Here is a 20,024-nt window from a genome sequence, read left to right on the forward strand (position 1 = left end):
CCATGTTGCCCAGGCTGGTCTTGAACTCCTGGACTGAAACAGTTCACCCGCTTCAGCCTCCCAAAGTGCTAGGATTACAGGCGTGAGCCACTGTGCCCAGCCAAATAATAAATCTTAAGAATTATATAACATTTGAGTATTTTTCATAAGTTATTTTTATGCTTTCACTGTTTAGATGCTCTTGTGGGATACTCATTGTTTTATAAAATAGTGTATATTAGTAGCTCGTCAGTGAGAAACTTTAAAAAATGCTGATTTCTTACTTTCGCTTCTAGAGATTTGTCTAGGTTATAACCTAAGCATTGACACTTTTACAGTTTCTTGAGGTGATTCTAATGGTCAGCCATATAGAATTATAAAATAAATGTGTGTCTTAAATTTCTTTTCTAGGCATAAAGATGTCATCATCAACCAAGGTAAATTAAAAATCCTTTAAAAATTTTTGTTTTGCCTTTCTTAGTTTAATTTTTGCTAATTGAAAAGAATATTTACTTATTTTCATCCAGTGCACTTTATTAGTTCATAGTAATCAAAGTGCGTTACTATAGTCATTTAGGAAAATACCCAGTTTTTATTGTAAGATAATGTCATTTTTGTCTCAACCAGCAAAAATGTCAACTCGCGAAAAAAACAGCCAAGGTAAGAATAAGCTACGCAGTTGGTTGCCTTCTAAGTGAATTTTTTTCCTGGATCTCTTATTTGGCTTTTCATTATTTATGCTGCCTGACTTTCCTCCTAACAAAGGAAATATGGTGATTTGGACTAGGTGAATCCAGCTACATTTTACTTTTTTTTTTTTTTGACACCGAGTCTTGTTCTGTTGCCCATGCTGGAGTAAAGTGGCACAATCACGTCTTACTGCAACCTCCACCTCCTGAGGTCAAGCGATTCTTGTGCCTCCCGAGTAGCTGGGGTCTATAGGCACCACCACACCCAGCTAATTTTTGGTGTTTTTTTGTTTCGTATTTTTAGTAGAGATGAGGTTTTACCATGTTGGCCAGGCTGAGCTCGAACTCCTGACCTCAAGCAGTCCTCCCTCCTCAACCTCCCAAAATGCTGGGATTGTAGACGTGAGCCACCACACTTGGCTCAGCTACATTTTTAAAAATCCATCTTATTTCTAAGAAGTCTGAAGATTCAAGGTGAACAGCAAAAGTACAGTATTACAAAAAGGGATAAAATACTAGAGGGAGTTTTCTCCCTTAAAAAAAAGTTTTACCTAGAAAAGCCATTTAAAAGATCGATAAATTTTAACTCAATTTCCTGTCTTGCCAACTCCATTGCAAATAATCACTCATTTCTTAATGCTAAGACTGAAAATATAACGAGTCTAGCGAATCCGTTTCCTCTTAAGTTTTTCTTTTGTATTGTTTGTAACTTCTGGCTACTTGCTGTTGTTGGCTTGTTCGTACCAAAAAAAGAAAGCAGACTTTTGGCAAATGCGTATTTAATTTAATTGCAGTGTAGGTAAGTTTTATAAATCAGTTTTACATTCTCTTTAGATGGCCTGCAAATTTAATTGAAGCATGCTGATCTTAATGAAAGCATGTCCTTTCTGTGCATGGTTTTCACAGCTCACTTCTATCTCTCATAGTTAGCCTTATTTTCTGGTCTGTTATAGTAACAAACTACAATGTGGTTAAAGGTTTTTTTAGAGATTTAACTTGATTTCTGTGGATTTTTACTTTTTTGGTTCCAAAAAGAAAAGAAAAAATATTTCTAATAGTCTTTAGGTCATTTGTTTTTACATAGACACTCTAAATGAAGTTGAATTTTGCTGGCATTCTTCTTTAGTAGGTCTTACTTTTTCCCTTCTTTATAATACAACATAGATTAAGTAATGTTTGAGATACTTTAAAGGGAAAAATGAAATTTTATTTATGAAGATAATTCTTATTACATTGTATTTCGAAACTTTTAAGAGAAAGAGTCTTGCTCTGTTGCCCAGGCTGGAGTGCAGTCACTACCTTGGCTCACTGCAGCCTTTACCTCCTGGGCTCAAGCAATCCTCTCACTGAAGCCTCCTGAGTAGCTGGGACTACAGGCACGCACCACATACCTGGCTGATTTTTGTATTTATCATAGAGATGGGTTCTCACTTTGTTGCCTAGGTTGGTCTCAAACTCCTTGGCTCAAGCAGTCTCAGCCTCCCAAAGTGTTGGGATTACAGGCATGAGCCACCACCTCTGGTCTGAAAACTTTCTTTTTTTTAAGTAGAGGCAGTAGTATGTGATAGGAAGAGCAGCGAATGGGGAATAGCTGTGTTTAGTGTTTGGTCCTGGCTGTTATGCATAATAGCCTTATGACCTGGGCTAAATGACGATATCTCTGAGTGGTTTTCTACTCTGAGTATACTAACTATAAAGCTTATTTCACATGGTTACTGAAGGATGAGATAATACATATGAAATATAAATTGAAATAGAGTGGCATCTACTGAAATAGGGAACATTTGAGGAGAAGGAGATGTGTGGAAAAGGAGTTTGGCTTTGGACAATTGCATTTGAGTTGTCTGTAAAACTTAACCTGTATTTAGAGATGTATAGCAAACAATGTCTTGTAGATGTTTAAACACATGGATTTTGGAGTCCAGAGAGTGGTTTTACCATTGACTTAGCTATAGTGACCTTGAGCAGGTTACTTCTGCCTCTGTAAGTCTTTGTTTTCTCATCGTAATTGAGATCATAGGCCAGGCATGGTGGCTCACGCCTGTAATCCCAGCACTTTGGGAGGCCGAGACGGGCGGATCACAAGGTCAGGAGATCGAGACCATCCTGGCTAACATGGTGAAACCCCGTCTCTACTAAAAGTACAAAAAACTAGCCGGGCAAGGTGGCGGGCGCCTGTAGTCCCAGCTACTCCGGAGGCTGAGGCAGGAGAATGGCGTAAACCCAGGAGGCGGAGCTTGTAGTGAGCCGAGTTCGCGCCACTGCACTCCAGCCTGGGTGACAGAGCAAAGACTCCGTCTCAAAAAAAAAAAAAAAGAGATAATAATAAGCCGTTAAAGGGTTACTGTAAAAATTATAGTAATAAATTGTACACAGTACCTGACATATAATACCAAGTAAATTTTAGTTATTAATATATGAATTTGGCAGTAAAACTTTGCACTCAGATTTGTATTGTAAGATGAAAAGATAATTATTAAATTGGTGAAATTGACCGTAAGTTGTAAAGCTATTTTAAAAGTCTGGTATTCATTTTGCATGGCATATTCACAACACATTTTCTAGTATTTCAGCTGTTAATGCTAATATTTGTCATTTTTGGACATTCTTTTTAAAATATGACATTAATTTAGCCCCTTGACTTGTTCCAAATTATCTGCTTTGATTTGAGAAGAAGCCTATTTACATATGGTACATTTAAGTGAGTGGTAACAGAGAATACTTTACCTGAAAGACCTGTATACTTCAGACAGAGCAGAGTAGGAGAAAAGGTAGAAAGCTGCATATTCCAATCACCTCTTAGGCAGAAGTCAGGAAACTGGTTGTTGAAAGCAATAGAAAGTAGAATGGGATGTACACAGGGCAGTCTCTGAGGTTAGATGTGAGAGGAAGAGCAGGTTATGCCACTAAAAAGAGGCTCTTACTGACCTATATGTTTATATCCTGAAACCTAAACTTTTTTTCATTACTCTCTTCCCTAGTTCTGCTGGGTTGTGCTCCAGATACAGCAGAGATAAAGTCCTAGCATATCAACTGAAAATTTGAATAAGCTTCCCTGTAGGACTGTCTGTTGTTAGAGGTGGCAGTTAGGTTCTAATACAGTAGTATTCACTGTGGTGAGTTACTGATTTTAAAACATTTTCCAAGCTAAGTTGGGGGACTTGAAGCACCATGTATAAAATTGCTTATTATGGAAAATAGATAACAATTTGACAAATCTTCTAATAAACAAAATGATACTGCCATTAAGGTCATCCTTGAAATAGTTATCAAGTACAGCTGGCCTTCCATATCTGTGGATTTCACATTCCTGGATTCAACCGACCTGCATTTGAAATATTCAGGGAAAACAAAGTTGCATCCGTAGTAAACATGTATAAACTTTTTTTTGGTCATGATTCCCTAAACAATACAGTATAACAACTAGTAAGTAATCTAAAGGTGATTTAAAGTATACAGGAAGATGGTCATAGGTTACATGGAAGTACTATACCTTTTATATCAAGGACTTGAGCATCCACAGATTTTGCTGTCTGCAGGAGATCCTAGAACCAATGTCCCATGGAAACCAAGGGACTAACTATGTTACATTTTAAATTTATTATTTATTTATTTAGAGACAGGGTATCACTCTGCCAACCAGGCTGGAGTTCAGTGGCATGATCGTAACTCACTGCAGCCTTGAACTCCGGGCTTGAGTGACCCTCCTGCCTCAGCCTTCCAAGTAGCTGAGACTACAGGCACACACCACAACACCCAGCTAATTTTTGTTTTACTTTATAGAGGCGGGGTGTCACTATGTTTCCCAGGCTTGTCTTAAACTTTTGGCCTCAAGCAGTCCTCCCACCTCTGCCTCCCAAAGTGTTAGGATTATAGGTGTGAGTCACCGCACCTGGCCTACATTTTTTGGATATGGAAAATAAGTGTCACATGTTCTCATTATTTCTGAAACAGAATCTGAATGTCCTCAAAATACTTTTTCAGACTTGAATAATCTTAAATCTATTTTTTCTCTTGTAGAACTTCAAACTAGGCCTGTTTATATTTAACACATGATTACCTGGTCATGTTGAGAAACTGAATGACTCTGGTCTCTATTGGGAAGAAATCTGCTTGTTTTGAGGATAAAGGAAGTCATCAATCACTAAATCCCATTCTTACTTCCTCTTATGGTGCTGTCTCCCTGCTCTGGGATTAGATTCATTGTTATTTACCATTTCAGTACAGTCATATCCTAACTGTACAAGTGTATCAAGGTGGAAGGACAGTTATAATATCTTAGAAAATTGAGAAGTAATTGAGTATTAGCTACCTGTCCAAAAATGGCTTCAGATTAAAAATACTTGAGAAGTCATTTTGAATTATATACTGTCTAAAATCCCTCAGTAATTTATTGTAGCCAAATGATTTATCAAATAATTTTAAAATAAATAATACAAACTCATTTATAAAATTGGGGAAAGGAAAAAACCTGAATAATCTTGTCATTCTAACAGATTACAGTTCTGATGTGTTTGTTTATTGTTCTTTATCATATATACATTTTATACATTCACTCATTTAACAGATATTTACTGAGTGCTTATTTTGTCAGACCCTATCCTAGGCAGTCAGAGTTACAGCAGTTACAGTGTTGAGCTGTGTGGAACTTATATTCATGCTCCGTAGACAAAACAGATAATAAATACTTCATATGTCAGGAAGGTGATACATATGGGGAAAGAATAAGGAGAGTAGAGAATTGCTATTTTATATGGAGTGGTTAGGGAAGACATTTCTGATATGGTGACCTGAAGGAGGTGAATGAAATATGAAATATGTAGATAACTATAAAAAGGATTTTATGAACAGAGGAAGCTGGAAGTATATAAGCCTTGAGGCAGGAACTTTCTTGCTGTGTTAAGGAATAGCAAGGAGGTCATTCATCATAGAGTACATACAATTTTGTATTACTTAGCAATTACATTTATAAAATGCATATTCATTCCAAGCAAGAGAAGCTTCATGAGGTACATCATGTAGGAAAGGGAAGTGAAGTGATACAGCAGAAAGGGCAAATGAGTAGTAAACATGAGACCTAGTTAGGGGTGAAATGACCTGTATCACAGAAAATTAAAGAATCACAGTTCTGCACTATGAGTTAGATAACTCATAGTTTTGGGAGAAGCTGAAAATTCCATTTGCTAAAGGCAGTGATTTTAGAAAACAAAACATTGTTGTCTGATAAAATTTTTCCTATTACGCTGACACTTTGGGCCTCAGTTTCCTTACATATATTTAGTCTTAGAGTAGATATCACTAAGGTCTTTTCGGTAACTTTTTGAAAGCTTTTTCTTGTAGCAAACAGAAAATGAGGCACAGTTTCCTGCTGTCCCCACAATACCTTCACTAACGTGCTTGTAAACTACCTTTTAAAGAACTTAAAGGCTGGGTGAGGTGGCTCACGCCTATAATCCCAGCACTTTGGGAGGCCAAGGTGGTTGGATTGCTTGAGCTCAGGAGTTCGAGATTAGCCTGGGCAACATGGCAAAACCTCATCTCTACCAAAAATACAAAAATTAATCAGGCATAGTGACACACATCTGTAGTCCCAGCTACTTGGGAGGCTGAGGTGGGAGGATGGCTTGAATGGAGGTGCTTTTGTTCAGAGCCTTGCATTATGTTTTCTGACCTGTTGGCTCCAGGCCTGTTTAGTCCTAAAACCTGTTCACACCTGTGCAAACTGAGCACTGTATCTGAAAGAATAGCTAAAATTTATCGATAAAGATATATGATAGCAGTGTCCTACTGACACTGTATATTGTGTCACCCATTGAGAGGGTATATATTGTCCCTTACTCAGAGAGTGTGCAGTTTGAAACAAACTAAAAAAATCAAAAGCCTTTCATTGGACTACAGACAGATTCTTTCCTTTTTACCAAGATGGTATCCCAAATTTGGCAATTCCAGAATTTAGGAAGAAGTTTGTTGAGTGTGGATAAGCAGAAAGGACAGAAAACCAGTGCATTTCCAGTGGAGACCATACTTAATTCGAAAACTTATTTCTTTTTTATTTTTGAGGTAGGGTCTCACTCTGTTGCCCAGGCTGGAGTGCTGTGGAATGATCACAGCTCACTGCAGCCTTGACCTCCCGGGCTCAGTTGGTCCTCCCATCTCAGCCCCCAGAGTAGCTGGGACTTCAGGAATGTGCCGCTGTGCCCAACTAGTTTTGTATTTTTTGTAGAGACAGGGTTTCACCATGTTGCCCAGGCTGTTCTTGAACTCCTGAGCTCAAGTGATCCACCCGCTTCAGCCTCCCAAAGTGCTAGGATTACGGGTATGGCCACTGTGCCTGGCTAGTTCTAAAATTTACATACTGTCCCTTTTAATAACCTGTATAAACATAATTTGGATCCCTGCATCTGGGGTTTGTCCAAGTATTCTCTGTATTTTTATTTATTTTATTTAAGAGCGTAGAGAAGGCGCTGCCAAGGGCAGCAGGCCTGCCAGGCTGCTGGTCTCGCCATCTGTATTTTAAAAGGATACCAAAAAAAGGGGACCTTTCCTCTGTTGGAGATTTTTTTTTTTAAGCTCTATAAAGCAAAGATCTGATTTCATAGTGTTGTGGTTAGTAGCAGTCTTCTAGATTAAAATATGTTTGAAGACTGTCCCGTTTTTTAAAATAGAAACTATCCCAACTTCTAAGAACATGTTCTTGACATCCTCTTTCCTTATTTTCAGCAAAGAAAAAAGCCCCAACTCTCTCCTCTGGACATCAAGTATATGAATACTTCCTTAGAGAACGTTCTAATCTTATATGTATTTATTGTGGCTAAAGTCTTCATTCACATTATGTGTATTTTTGCTATATACATACTTTTTTAAAAAATCTAAACTAGAAAATGTAATCAACCAAAAATTTTCAGTCTTCAAGCATGCCAGTTAACTGAGTGAAATATCATAGTTAGAAATTTGTGCTGTCCAGGCCAGGCACAGTGGCTCATGTCTGTAATCCCAGCACTTTAGGAGGCCAAGGTGGGCAGATCACCTGAGGTCAGGAGTTTAGACCAGCCTGGCCAACATGGCAAAAGCCCATCTCTACAAAAATACAAAAATTAGCCAGGCGGTGGCACCTGTCTGTTGTCCCCAGCTACTTAGGAAGCTGAGGCAGGAGAATCTCTTGAACCTGGGAGGCGGAGTTTGCAGTGAGCTGAGATAGCACCACTGCACTCCAGCCTAGGCAATAGAGCGAGACTCCATCTCAAAAAAAAAAAAAAAAAAAAACTATCTTGTCCAAAAATGGCAATTATATTCTATATTGTATTTCTAACTCTAGTAATTGTTATTGTTTTCTAGAAGCACTTTGAAAAGAATTCTAAAATTTGTGATTAGCTGTAGCCAGAAAGAGTTGCAGTTAATCAGTGGCATATACCAAGATTGCAAGGAAAAGGTATAGTAAATCACGTGCCACGTCCCTGAACTGTACTCACAACTGGTTCTCCAAAGAACAGTTTCACCAAAAATATTCTATTGTTTTACTTCAATAATCTTTTTAAACTTTGGTGAACTATTTTAATGTTTCTAAAAATATATTCAAATAATACAGTGAGCACCCATATGCTGACCACCCAGATTTATCAGATCTTCACATTTTGCTTTATTTGATTCAGGGTTTTTTTTCATTTGTTTCACTTTTTCCTTTAAGAAATAACATTACAGTTGAAGCTTCTCATTAATCCTATTTAATCAGAATTTTTATATACAGGTTTTTCATGTTCTGCTGAGGCCTCCTGATTCCCTCTCTGCTATAGTTAATTGAGAAAACAGAGCCAGGGTGATAAATAGTTTGACATTTGAAATTTCCTTTTCAAATTTCTTATTTTTAAAAAATTAAGCGCAACTTAGTATATTCATATAAAATAAAAAGGATTTTTGTTTATTTAGTGCTTTAAATAATTTTTCCTGAGGATATAAGTGAGTGAGTTGGGGGAATTTTTAAAATAAAACCATGTTTTGCCTACAGAAAAGTTTTAGGCAGTATAGTGAGTCTTTTAGCAGTTTTATGTGTCTCATGTTGTTGAAATAGATTTCTTTTCCATCTTTTCCCAAGAAAAGCCTTTTCAAGCAGTACAAATAATCTAAAATGCTTAAGCAAACTCATGTCTGATATTTTCAAGTAATTTTATGACAATCAGAGAAACATGAAGAGAAACCTGATTAAAGGAGGTTTAGGTTCAAGAAGGTGGGTAACTGTAAGTTGGCTTACTACTGTAATTAGTATAAGAGTTGATTAACAGGGGCACAAGACATGGTTATGTCTCCAGTCTAAGCTCCTAAGAGGTTAGGTTCATATCTTTTACACTGTGCATCCCTTACCCCACTATGTAATTAAAAATTCAGGAAATTTTATCAGTCAATAGAATTCTGCCTATAGAAGAAAAAACTTAAGATCGCATTTTGTACTTGGTCATATTTTTCAGACCCAAGTTTTATATTTGCTAATAAAACTACTAATATTTAGCAGGTACTGGAACTAGGAATTTTTTAAATCTATGAAATAAGAGAGATTATATCCTTCTAAATTCCCTTTTGGTTTATTTGGGTCTCTACATTTTATGATTTAACTATTTTTATAACTAGATCATTGAAAGGGGGCAAAATCCAAACATCCTTACAGATTCCATTGTTTGATTGGAATTTTAAAATATTGAATTATAACTACAAAATAACTGGATCGTTAACTGGGACTTGAAATCTTTTGTCTGCATCAAGAACCTTTTTAAGAAAATATTTTAGCCTTCCAAAAATGTTCCTTGTCACTTTCTACTATAAAATTATAGTTAATATTTCTGGGATTTTGGCTATCCTTCTGTTGTTTAACTCTGTGGTTTTGGGAAGTAGAGCCTGATAGTATCAGAGAAAAGGCTCAAATTGAGTAAAGATTCTTTAATTTTCTGCTTGTAGAAATTAGGTAGCATCACACTCTCCTACCTTTTAGTTGAATATAAAACTCAAATTCCAGTTTAGGGGAGCCTATTTAGTTCTAAAGATTGTAAAATACAGATTAAAAATGGACTCCTAAAATGGAAACTTTCGGGAGAAAGATGTGTTAAGTTGTAAGCAATCTAGACGTTCAGAAGGCTTTCTACAGGTAGTACCCGTTACACAAATAATTATAATCATAGTCCAAATCCCTGAAGTTCTGCTGTTGCCTTTGAATGGCTTTTTTTTTCTTTTTTAAAAATCTCTAAGACCAGAAGTAAAACAAGCTTAAAAAGAAAATCACTGGAGGAACTGATCTTGGAATTGGAGTATGCCCAGTGCCATCTCCTTTCTCCACTCTGCCTGAATTTTAACTTTTCCTTTGCTACAATTTGTGAGCAGTTAATAAGTTTTTGTAAGGATCTTATATAAATTACTTTAAAAACCAATTATTTATGCATGAGTATGAACCATTTTGAAAATGTGGCTTTGCTCAGAGCACCTGAGATAACTGTCTCAAAAGAATGGGAGTTTTGATTAGGGAATATGATAACCATTTTGCAATTTGGGACACCTCGGAGTGTCAGATGGCCTAAGGGAGGTGCAAAAGTAGAAGAGCAAAACCCAAGGAAACTGAAGGGGAAGCATTAGGAGGAATGGGGGAAGGACACAGAAGGGAAAGTGCAACATCAAGTATTTCACATTTTTACCTAACAATCACTCTTTCCAAAGATAGTAGAGCAGAAACATCTTCCTCTTCTACTGTCCTTCCTAATTTCCAGCTGTTGGGATTCAGAGCTCAAGCTAGTACTATTTGGATTGAAAGGAAGCTGTGTTGCCACCTTGTAATTGGACTAGCCTGAGGCCCTTACCAGTATCTGAACAGCACTGCCCAATGGAAATACAATGTATAACACTTATGTATTTCAAATTTTTCTAGTCAAATTTTTAAAAAGACACATGTAATATTAAATTTTAATAACAAATTTTTAACTCAGTGTAGCCAAAATACTGTCATTTTGATGTGTGATCAGTAAACAAAAATTATTAGTGAGATATTTCACTTTTTTTCCCATATTAAGTCTTCAAAATCTGGTTTGTATTTTATATTTCCAGCGTATGTCAATTCACACTAGCCACATGGTAAGTGTTCAGTAATCAGTGTCTGTAATTTTAGACAGAGCAGGTCTAGATCATAGTTTTAGAGTGAAAATGTTTACAGATCCAGAGTTCTAAGTAATAGAATTTTGGACCAAAGTCTAAAAATGTATTTAATCTCTCTGAGCCTTGGTTTCCCCTTCTGTAAAATGAGGTTAGACTAGGAGAGCTATAATATTTTTTTTTTTTTTTTTTTTTTTTGAGACAGAGTCTCGCGCTGTCGCCCAGGCTGGAGTACAGTGGCCGGATCTCAGCTCACTGCAAGCTCCGCCTCCCGGGTTTACGTCATTCTCCTGCCTCAGCCTCCCGAGTCGCAGGGACTACAGGCGCCCGCCACTTTGCCCGGCTATTTTTTGTATTTTTTAGTAGAGACGGGGTTTCACCATGTTAGCCAGGATGGTCTCGATGTCCTGACCTCGTGATCCGCCCGTCTCGGCCTCCCAAAGTGCAGGGATTACAGGCTTGAGCCACCGCGCCCGGCCGAGAGCTATAATATTTTATCCAGCCCAACATATGTGTCTCGGGAAATGAACAACAGCCTTCATGAATGATATCCTACAGAATTTCTTCTTTAATAATTAAACTACTCTATCACTGATCAGATTGACTTAAGAATATTTATTTTGTTTGAACATAAGCTAATAAGTGCTAAAGCTGAGATTCGAACCAAGGTCTGTATCACAAAGCTTGTGTTCTCTTCACTCCCTCTCAGTCCCAGAAATTTTCACCATACCAAGGTTGGAGATAAAATGTTGAGGCTTTTTATATTTAAGTTAACATCAGCTTCATTATTGAATACTCCATACTGTGTTTACTATCATGAGGCAGGTAGTTTTCCTCACTTTCCTTTTCTGGACCACTAGACTTTTGTATATTGTTACTGATCTCCTATTCTGCTTTGATCAGTCCCATCGCCCATCCGTTATTAAGTTTCCTGGTGGTGGTTTATGGTGAAGACAGGCAGAAAGTAGCATTGGGATAATACATACTGACTGTAAGTTTTATGATTGTAAGATCAAGAAGCCTGAGAATCTCAGGAAAAAGTTTGCAGTGAGAATTTGACAATGACTGGGGAAAAAAGAGGGTCTTCTTCATCTATGTATTTTACCTAATGCCCAAGGTAAAGAGTGTCTTAAAAGAAGAGGTTGCAAACTGGTGTTGTGTGCAGGCCAAAGGTATGTTTTCATATGGTGTTCTCCCTTTTATTGGTAGAGGAGGGAACATTTTTAAATTGGCAGATTTCACAATAAATTATAGATTTTCTATTTCTTTTGAAAAATAAGAAGACCTAGTAACACTGGGCCCACATTATTCATGGAGTGGCCTGGCTGCTCCCTCCCTGAGATGGAGTATGGGGTATTTGAATACAGTGTCCTCACCCTCAGTCATCGTGTACTCTCCCACTTCTCTCAGTTTCATTTCCTGCAAATGAATTTGTGTTGTTTTTAAGTGTACATAATAGACTCAGCAGAATTCTAGTTTATTTACTTATACTTGCTGTTCTCTGGACAGTCACTTTAAAGCTTAGGAAAAGATACTATAGTGTACTAAATCATAAACAATTGCTAAACAGTGTTTAGAGTGGTCATAAATCCCTTTCAAAGGCAGAAGGATAAATGTTTGTCAAGAACCTCATATTATGCTTTGCAGTGTGATATCTTATTTAATCACTTATAATTCCAAACAGTAGGTAGTATTACCGCTTTATGTATTGAGAAAATGAAGCCAGTCTTGCAGCTAACAAAGCATGAAGCTAAGATTCAAGTCATAGACTTTTCCAAAGCTCATGCTGTTTTCACTATAATGTATTGCTGGAAATTGTCTGAAGTGCTTAGGTTATATACTTGATCTCTAACATATATGACCAATTTATAGATAGTGAAAGCATTGTCATCCTAATATGCATTGCCATTTTTATATCATATCAGAAAAGTTAGAAGCACTAGATCATGCCTTTACTTTTCTACTTGGTTTCTTAAGCTGCTTGACATTTGATAACCAATATGGTGTTCTCAGCTGTGCCTGTTCAAAAAGGAGACTTTTTTTTTCTTCCTTGATACTGTGACTAACCCTCCCCCTTTGCTGTACCTACACTCCTTTCTAAGTGGTGATAGAAGCATCTATTAAATGTCTTTTTTATTCAGAACACATTTATGATGTACATCTCTGATCAAAGATCCTGGAGTAAATTCCAAAGGATGAGATATCTGCCTTCAAAAAGTTTGTAATCTTAAAAACTAGAGGAAAAATTATATAACAAGTTGACACTTGAAAAGAGTGAACTATACAAATAAGAACAAGGATATACAGATCAGGATGACTGCAGAAGTAGGGAATATTTACAGCTGGTCATTTTCTTATCAAATTTCAGCTGTGCTAAAAATCATCAGGAAACAGAGCCCACTCTTAGATTCGGAAGTAATGAAGACATACATCATGTGGTGTTAAAACCATAGTGTGGGAGGCCTTAGCCTGTTCTTAGATCAAACTCTGAGGCCAACTACACTGAGTAATAATAATAAAAATAACTTGAACTTCTCACCCATAACAAACACAACCTTTTTTTTTTTTTTTCTTTTGAAACGGAGTCTCACTCTGTCTCCAGGCTGGAGTGCAGTAGCATGATCTCGGCTCACTGCAACCTCCGCCTCCTGGGTTTAAGTGATTCTCCTGCCTCAGCTTCCCGAGTAGCTGGGATTACAGACATGTGCCACCACACCCGGCTAATTTTTGTATTTTTAGTAGAGACGGGGTTTTACCATGTTGGCCAGGCTAGTCTCAAACTCCTGACCTTGTGATCTGCCTGCCTTAGCCTTCCAAAGTGCTGAGATTATAGGCATGAACCACCATGCCCAGCCCAAGCACAATCTGACTGAAGAAATACTTGCAGTATTTTAATCTGACTGAAGAAATACTTGCAGATATTCAAGAAGTAATTTATCTTTCCTTCCTCTTCATGGTTTGCATTATATAAACTACTGCATTATTACATACTCTTCTCCTTAGGTCGTTTAAGTCATTATTAGAGATCCTAAGGTTGTATCAGCCTCTGGTTGTTGGTCACATTTTCAGTCTGGTTCTAATGCTATTTTCATATCATGCCAGACAAGTTGGCAAGTCCTAGACATTTCCCATGTATCTGTACTAAGTCTTTGTCTCTCCTTTAGGTCCTTCTGTAACCATTTCACAATCACCATCAATATTATTAAACCTGTTATATGGAGGTCACTGGGATGCTAGAGGCAGGGTTGAGTGGGGTTTTTTTGTTTTTTTGTTTTTTTGTTTTCAAAGGAGTAAGAAACAATCGTGGCTGGGTACAGTGGCTCACACCAGTAATCCCAGCACTTTGGGAGGCCGAGGGGGCGCAGATAACTTGAAGTCAGAAGTTTGAGACCAATCTGTCCAACGTGGTGAAACCCCATGTCTACTAAAAGTGCAAAAATGAGCCGGTTGTGGTGGCGCATGCCTGTAATCCCAGCTACTTGGGAGGCTGAGTGGGGAGAATCACTTGAACCCAGTGGCAGAGTCTGCAGTGAGCCAAGCTCGTGGGACTGCACTCCAGGCCTGGGTGACAGAACGAGACTCCGTCTCGAAAAAAAGAAAAAATTCCATCAGTTGCATCAAGTATTTTCTTTTGTAAAATATGTGTAATGTTGCCCAGGCACGGTGGTTCATGCCTGTGATCCCAGCACTTTGGGAGGCTGAGGCGGGCGAACACCTGAGGTCACGAGTTCAAGACCAGCCTGACCAACATGGCGAAACTCCGTCTCTACTAAAAATACAAAAAAAAAAAAAAAAAAAAGGCCAGGCATGGTGGCACATGCCTATAATCCCAGCTACTTGGGAGGCTGAGGCAGGAGAATTGCTTGAACCCGGGAGGCGGATGTTACAGTGAGCCAAGATGGCGCCATTGCACTCTAGCCTGGGCAACAAGAGTGAAACTCTCTTTAAAAAAAAAAAAAAAAAAAAAAAGATGTATAATATAGATTTGATTCTAGACTTGTGTTTTTTAACATTTTAGTTTTAGACTGTTGCAGTTCTTATAAACAGCTATTGGTTTATGTAAATACAAGACACCTATCCTGCCAATAAGAAAACTGTTTCTTAGCACTGTCTTGAAAATCCCGGAGTATGACATTTGAAATCTTGAGGTCATGTTTTTGTTTTCTATTATTGCGAGATTTTATATATATATGTGTGTGTGTGTGTGTGTGTGTATACATGTGCCACATTTTCATTATTCAGTTGAGTTTAGGTTGTTTCCACATCTTGGCTATTGTGAACAGTGCTACTGTGAACCTGAGAATACTGATATATCTTCAAGATACTGATTTCAATTCTTTTAAAAAATACCCAGTAGTGGGATTGCAGCATCATGTGGTGGTTGTGTTTTTAACTTTTTGAGGAACCTTCATCCTACTTTCCATAGTGACTATACCATTTTGCATTCCTACCAGCAGTGTACAAGTGTTCAAGTTTCTCCACGTCCTCATCAATACTTGATGCCTTTTTTTTTTTTTTTTTGAGACAGAGTCTCGCTCTATCTCCCAGGCTGGAGTGCAGTTGCGTGGTCTCAGCTCACTGCAAGCTCCACCTCCCCATTTCACTCCATTCTCCTGCCTCAGCCTCCCAAGTAGCTGGGACTACAGGCCGGCCGCCACCATGCCCAGCTAATTTTTTGTATTTTTAGTAGAGATGGGGTTTCACTGTGTTAGCCAGGATGGTCTCGATCTCCTGACCTCATGATCTGCCCATCTCGACCTCCCAAAGTGCTGAGATTACAGGCATGAGCCGTCGCACCCAGCTGTCTTTTTATTATTATTATTATTATTATTATTATTATTATTAATAGCCATCCGACAGGTATAAGGTAATATTTCATTGTGATTGTGATCTGCATTTCTCTGATGATTAGTGATGTTGAACAGTTTTTTATATACCTGTTGGCCGTTTTTATGTCTTTGGAGAAAAGACAAAAAATGTCCTTAGTCCATTTTAAAATCAGTTGTTTAACTATTGAGTTCCTTATATATTTTTGAGATTAACCCTTTATTAGATATATGGCTTGCAAATATTTTCTCCTGTAGGTGGCCTTTTTATTGTTGATTGTTTCCTGGCATAAGAAAAACTTACGCCATTTAACATCTGTAGGTTCATCCAGTAGTGTGGTAGACATGGTTGTTGTCTATCCAAATAATCTCACTCTTCTTTTCAAGTGTTAGAAAAACTGTTGTCACAAAATTTTCTTTTGTGTTTTTCTACTCAGCCTTCCTGGCCTTCTTGTAGAAATGTGTCAACTTAGATAAATTATATTTTAATTCTGAAAAAATTATTCTCAGTTAAGGAAATGGCCATTGGTTTAGTTTTTTCCCTACGATGTTTTGGACTAGGACTTTATAGTATCACTTTGTTTTCTATATGCTGTATAATGTAGTTGGCGCTCTGTATCCATGGGTTCTGCATCCACAGATTCAGCCAACCATGGGTGGAAAATATTTGGGGAAATAGATGGTCTATTATACTGAATATATGCAGACTGTTGTCATTATTTTCTAAACAATACAGTATAACAACTATTTACGTAGCATTCATATCGTATTATGAGTAATCTAGAGATGATTTAAAATATACAGGTTATATGCAAATACTATGCCGTTTTGTGTCAGGAAATTGAGCATCCATGGATTTTGGTATCTGAGGAAGGTGTTCCTAAAATCAATCCCCCATGGATACAGGACGACCGTATAACAAAAACAATTGTATATAATGAGGCTAAAACTTTGAAGTAGTCATTTTTGTCTTGTTTTTATTGTATCACATTAATAATCCACTTTTGTATGACTATACAGAAAATATGTATGACTTAACTTTTGTCTTATATTTCAACAGAAGGAGAATATATTAAAATGTTTATGCGCGGTCGGCCAATTACCATGTTCATTCCTTCTGATGTTGACAACTATGATGACATCAGAACAGAACTGCCTCCTGAGAAGCTCAAACTGGAGTGGGCGTATCCTTCTCTGCCATGACAGCAAATTCATTTGCTTTGTCTCTAGTTTGACAAATTACTTAACCTATTCTCTGTCAAAATGTCTTTATACAAAAAAAAAAAGTAACAGCTACTTAAATAAAAGGAAACATCAGGCCAGGCGCGGTGGCTCATGCTGGTAATCACAGCACTTTGGGAGGCTGAGGCAGGTGGATCACAGGGTCAGGAGTTCAAGACCAGTCTGGCCAACTTTGTGAAACCCCGTCTCTACTAAAGATAAAAACAAAAAATTAGCCAGGCGTGGTGGCACACACCTGTAATCCCAGCTACTCAGAAGGCTGAGGCAGGGGAATCACTTAAACCCGGGAGGTGGAGGTTGCAGTGAGCCAATCAATATCAGGCCGTTGCACTCCAACCTGGGCGACAGGGGAAGACTCTGTCTCAAAAAACAAACAAAAAAGGGAGATATTATCTCTAATTCTTTGCTGTTAGCAATTTAAAGCCATCAAAGTTTATATCTTTGGAAAGGACAAACAGTATTTTCCGAACATCGTGGCAGGTACTTGTGGTATGCTAGAAAAGGCACTAGACTGGAATTGGAAGACTAGTGTTTGAATTTGGGCCCTGCCACTTACTCCCTGTGAACCTTAACTTTCTTTACTTATAAAAGGGGTTAATAACCCATACCTTACAGGGGCTGCTGTAGGAATTAAATAAGAAAACATCAGTTAAGCATTTTGTAACCTCACATTAACAAGGCTGATTCTAATTCAGAATTAACTTTTCAGCCAGACTTTTTTTTAAATGACTAACTGTTAAAGGAGAGTTTTCCTAATTTCACCTAGAAATTTTCACTTCTCTTAGAACCTCCAAGAAACTCAGTGAAACTAAAAAAGAACTAGTAGTTTGAACTCCATTGTCTGCCTCCATTCTCCTATACTTCCTCCCACATCCTTTGCATTATTCCCTCCTTAGGCAGGTATCAGCTTGGACACACTCACCAATCCTTTAATTCTGTACAACATATTTTTAACAAACATTCTGCCTACCAAACTGTTCCTGGCTATTCCTTATTCATCATGTAGGTCCAGCATAAATATCCCTTTTCCAGATAGGCCTTCTTTTGGTCCCTCCCTTCTCTCTCTTTTTCTCTCCACCTAAATTAGGTCCTCCAGTTAGGCTTTCTCTTAGCAGTCTGTTTTTTGTTTTTTTTCCCATAATTTGTAATTTTATATTTGGTGATTATTTGTTTTCTTTGCCAGAGGATAAGCTCCAGAGACAGGCCCTACATTTTTTTGTTCAGAACTGAATATTCACCATTATGCTTGATACACGTTAGGATCTTAATATATATTTGTCTGGTAAACGAGGAAGCTAAGATTTAAACATATTAAAAGAGTTAGGTTGCACTAGGGCTAATGGCAGGATATGAGTTTTCCTTTTCTTGGGCAGGTGGTGGGGATGGGTGGCGACAGTGTCTCTGTGGCCCAGGCTGGAGTGCAGTGGCACAATCTTGCTCACTGCAGCCTTGACCTGACCTCCTGGGCCCAAGTGATTCTCCCACTTTAGCCTCGCAAGTAGCTGGGACTATAGGCACGGGCCACCATACCTGGCTAATTTTTTTTTATTTTCTGTCCAGATGGGGTCTCACTATTGCCCACACTAGTCTCAAAAATTCCTGAGCTGAAGTGATCCTCCCACTTTGGCCTCCTGAAGGGCTAGGATTACAGGTGTGAGTCACTCTGCTCGTCCAGGACATGAGTTTTCTAGTTCTAGTTCATTTTTCTTCATTGTACCTTCCTAATTCCATAAGTATACATGAAAAATCTGTTAACACCTTGAAAACTGTGTTTATTTAAAACCTTGACTCTTTTTCTATTAAGATATGGTTATCGAGGAAAGGACTGTAGAGCTAATGTTTACCTTCTTCCGACCGGGGAAATAGTTTATTTCATTGCATCAGTGGTAGTACTATTTAATTATGAGGAGAGAACTCAACGACACTACCTGGGTCATACAGACTGTGTGAAATGGTTGGTATCATTTAACATCGGTCAATTTTTGTTCTTTCAAACCCTCATTTTGTATTTTTTAAATTTGGGTTTTGTTGAAAGTGATTTCTTGTGGAAAGCTCAGAATGTAAAAATATTATGGGTCATCTGTTGAATGTATTTTAAAAAGAAAGACTTTAGACCTCCAAAATGGTGGTGTGGTATCAGCAGCAACAAAACACATCCTCCATAAATCATGATTGGAACTTCTGCTTTCTCAGATGTCTTACAGTCCTTCTCTTCTCTGGTCTGTAGTGTGAAATGTATATGGGACAGACTGGACATTTTCAGGTTTCTGAAAGTGATTATTGGTTACTTAATATTTATTGAGGATTTGTCCTATGTAGATCAGTTTTAGACTTGAAGCTTTATTCTTTTGGGAAGAAAGAAATCATAGCTGAATAAGGATCATAAGTATGCCATAGGATGTCAAACTACAAATGTGAGAATTCCTTTTAAATGCTTAGGCATTCTTTTAAATTATTTTGTTACTTTTTAGTTAAATGCAATTATTTACTGCTTATTAATATTTTCCAGCTTTTTAAATTTACTACCCTTTTCCTTCCTTAGATCCAAGGACTGACTGGATGTTTTCTAACATTTAAAAGCTTTTATGTCTATGCTATTCTGACACCTGTATCTTTATCTAGAAAAAAATTAATAGGTGACTATTAGAATATTACATAGATATTGAACTTTTGGAGTTGATTAAAATATTGCCTTTTACACTCGCAGAATAATGTATGTACAAAACTATTTACTACAGCATTGTTTGTGATAAAGATTAGAAACAGCCTAACTATTTTTCAGTTGGGGACTTACTGGTGAGGTTGTGGTGTACCTACCTATAGGCCACCATTTAAGCTGTAAAGAATGAGGAAGCACTTTATGTATTAATATGTAAATATCCCTCTGATGTATTCTTAAGTACAAATATTTAAGAACAAGAGAATGTTCACAGTGTTCAACCATTGTTGAAAGAGTCTAGATACGGACATAAGGATGTCTTTTTCAAAATTTTGCTAGTCACTTGTATACGTACTGTGAGTAATTTAGGCACATATGCTACACTACTTCCCATTTCTATTTAAAAATTCCTTGCCTCAGTTTGACTTACAAGAATTTAGCACTAAGAACTAATTAAAAGGTTGAAGGCACTATGTGTGAAGATGCTCATTGCTGTTGTGTTGAAAA

The 20,024-nt window shown here is 37.5% G+C and overlaps 1 protein-coding gene across 4 annotated transcripts in view; it reads left to right on the top strand.

Moving 5' to 3' along the window:
• Nucleotides 1-20,024, top strand: part of EML4 (EMAP like 4) — a 165,840-nt gene that overhangs the window by 101,743 nt on the left and 44,073 nt on the right. For 2 of the 4 annotated variants that reach the window (XM_007970827.3, XM_007970829.3), the window contains 4 exons: nt 391-416; nt 607-639; nt 16,677-16,800; nt 18,663-18,812. In XM_007970827.3, the coding sequence (XP_007969018.1) occupies nt 391-416; nt 607-639; nt 16,677-16,800; nt 18,663-18,812 (333 nt within the window). The remainder of the gene's footprint in view (nt 1-390; nt 417-606; nt 640-16,676; nt 16,801-18,662; nt 18,813-20,024) is intronic. The other 2 variants (XM_007970828.3, XM_007970830.3) reach the window with 1 other exon arrangement.

This window comes from Chlorocebus sabaeus, chromosome 14 (assembly GCF_047675955.1).
Source record: "Chlorocebus sabaeus isolate Y175 chromosome 14, mChlSab1.0.hap1, whole genome shotgun sequence".
Lineage (NCBI taxonomy): Eukaryota > Metazoa > Chordata > Mammalia > Primates > Cercopithecidae > Chlorocebus > Chlorocebus sabaeus.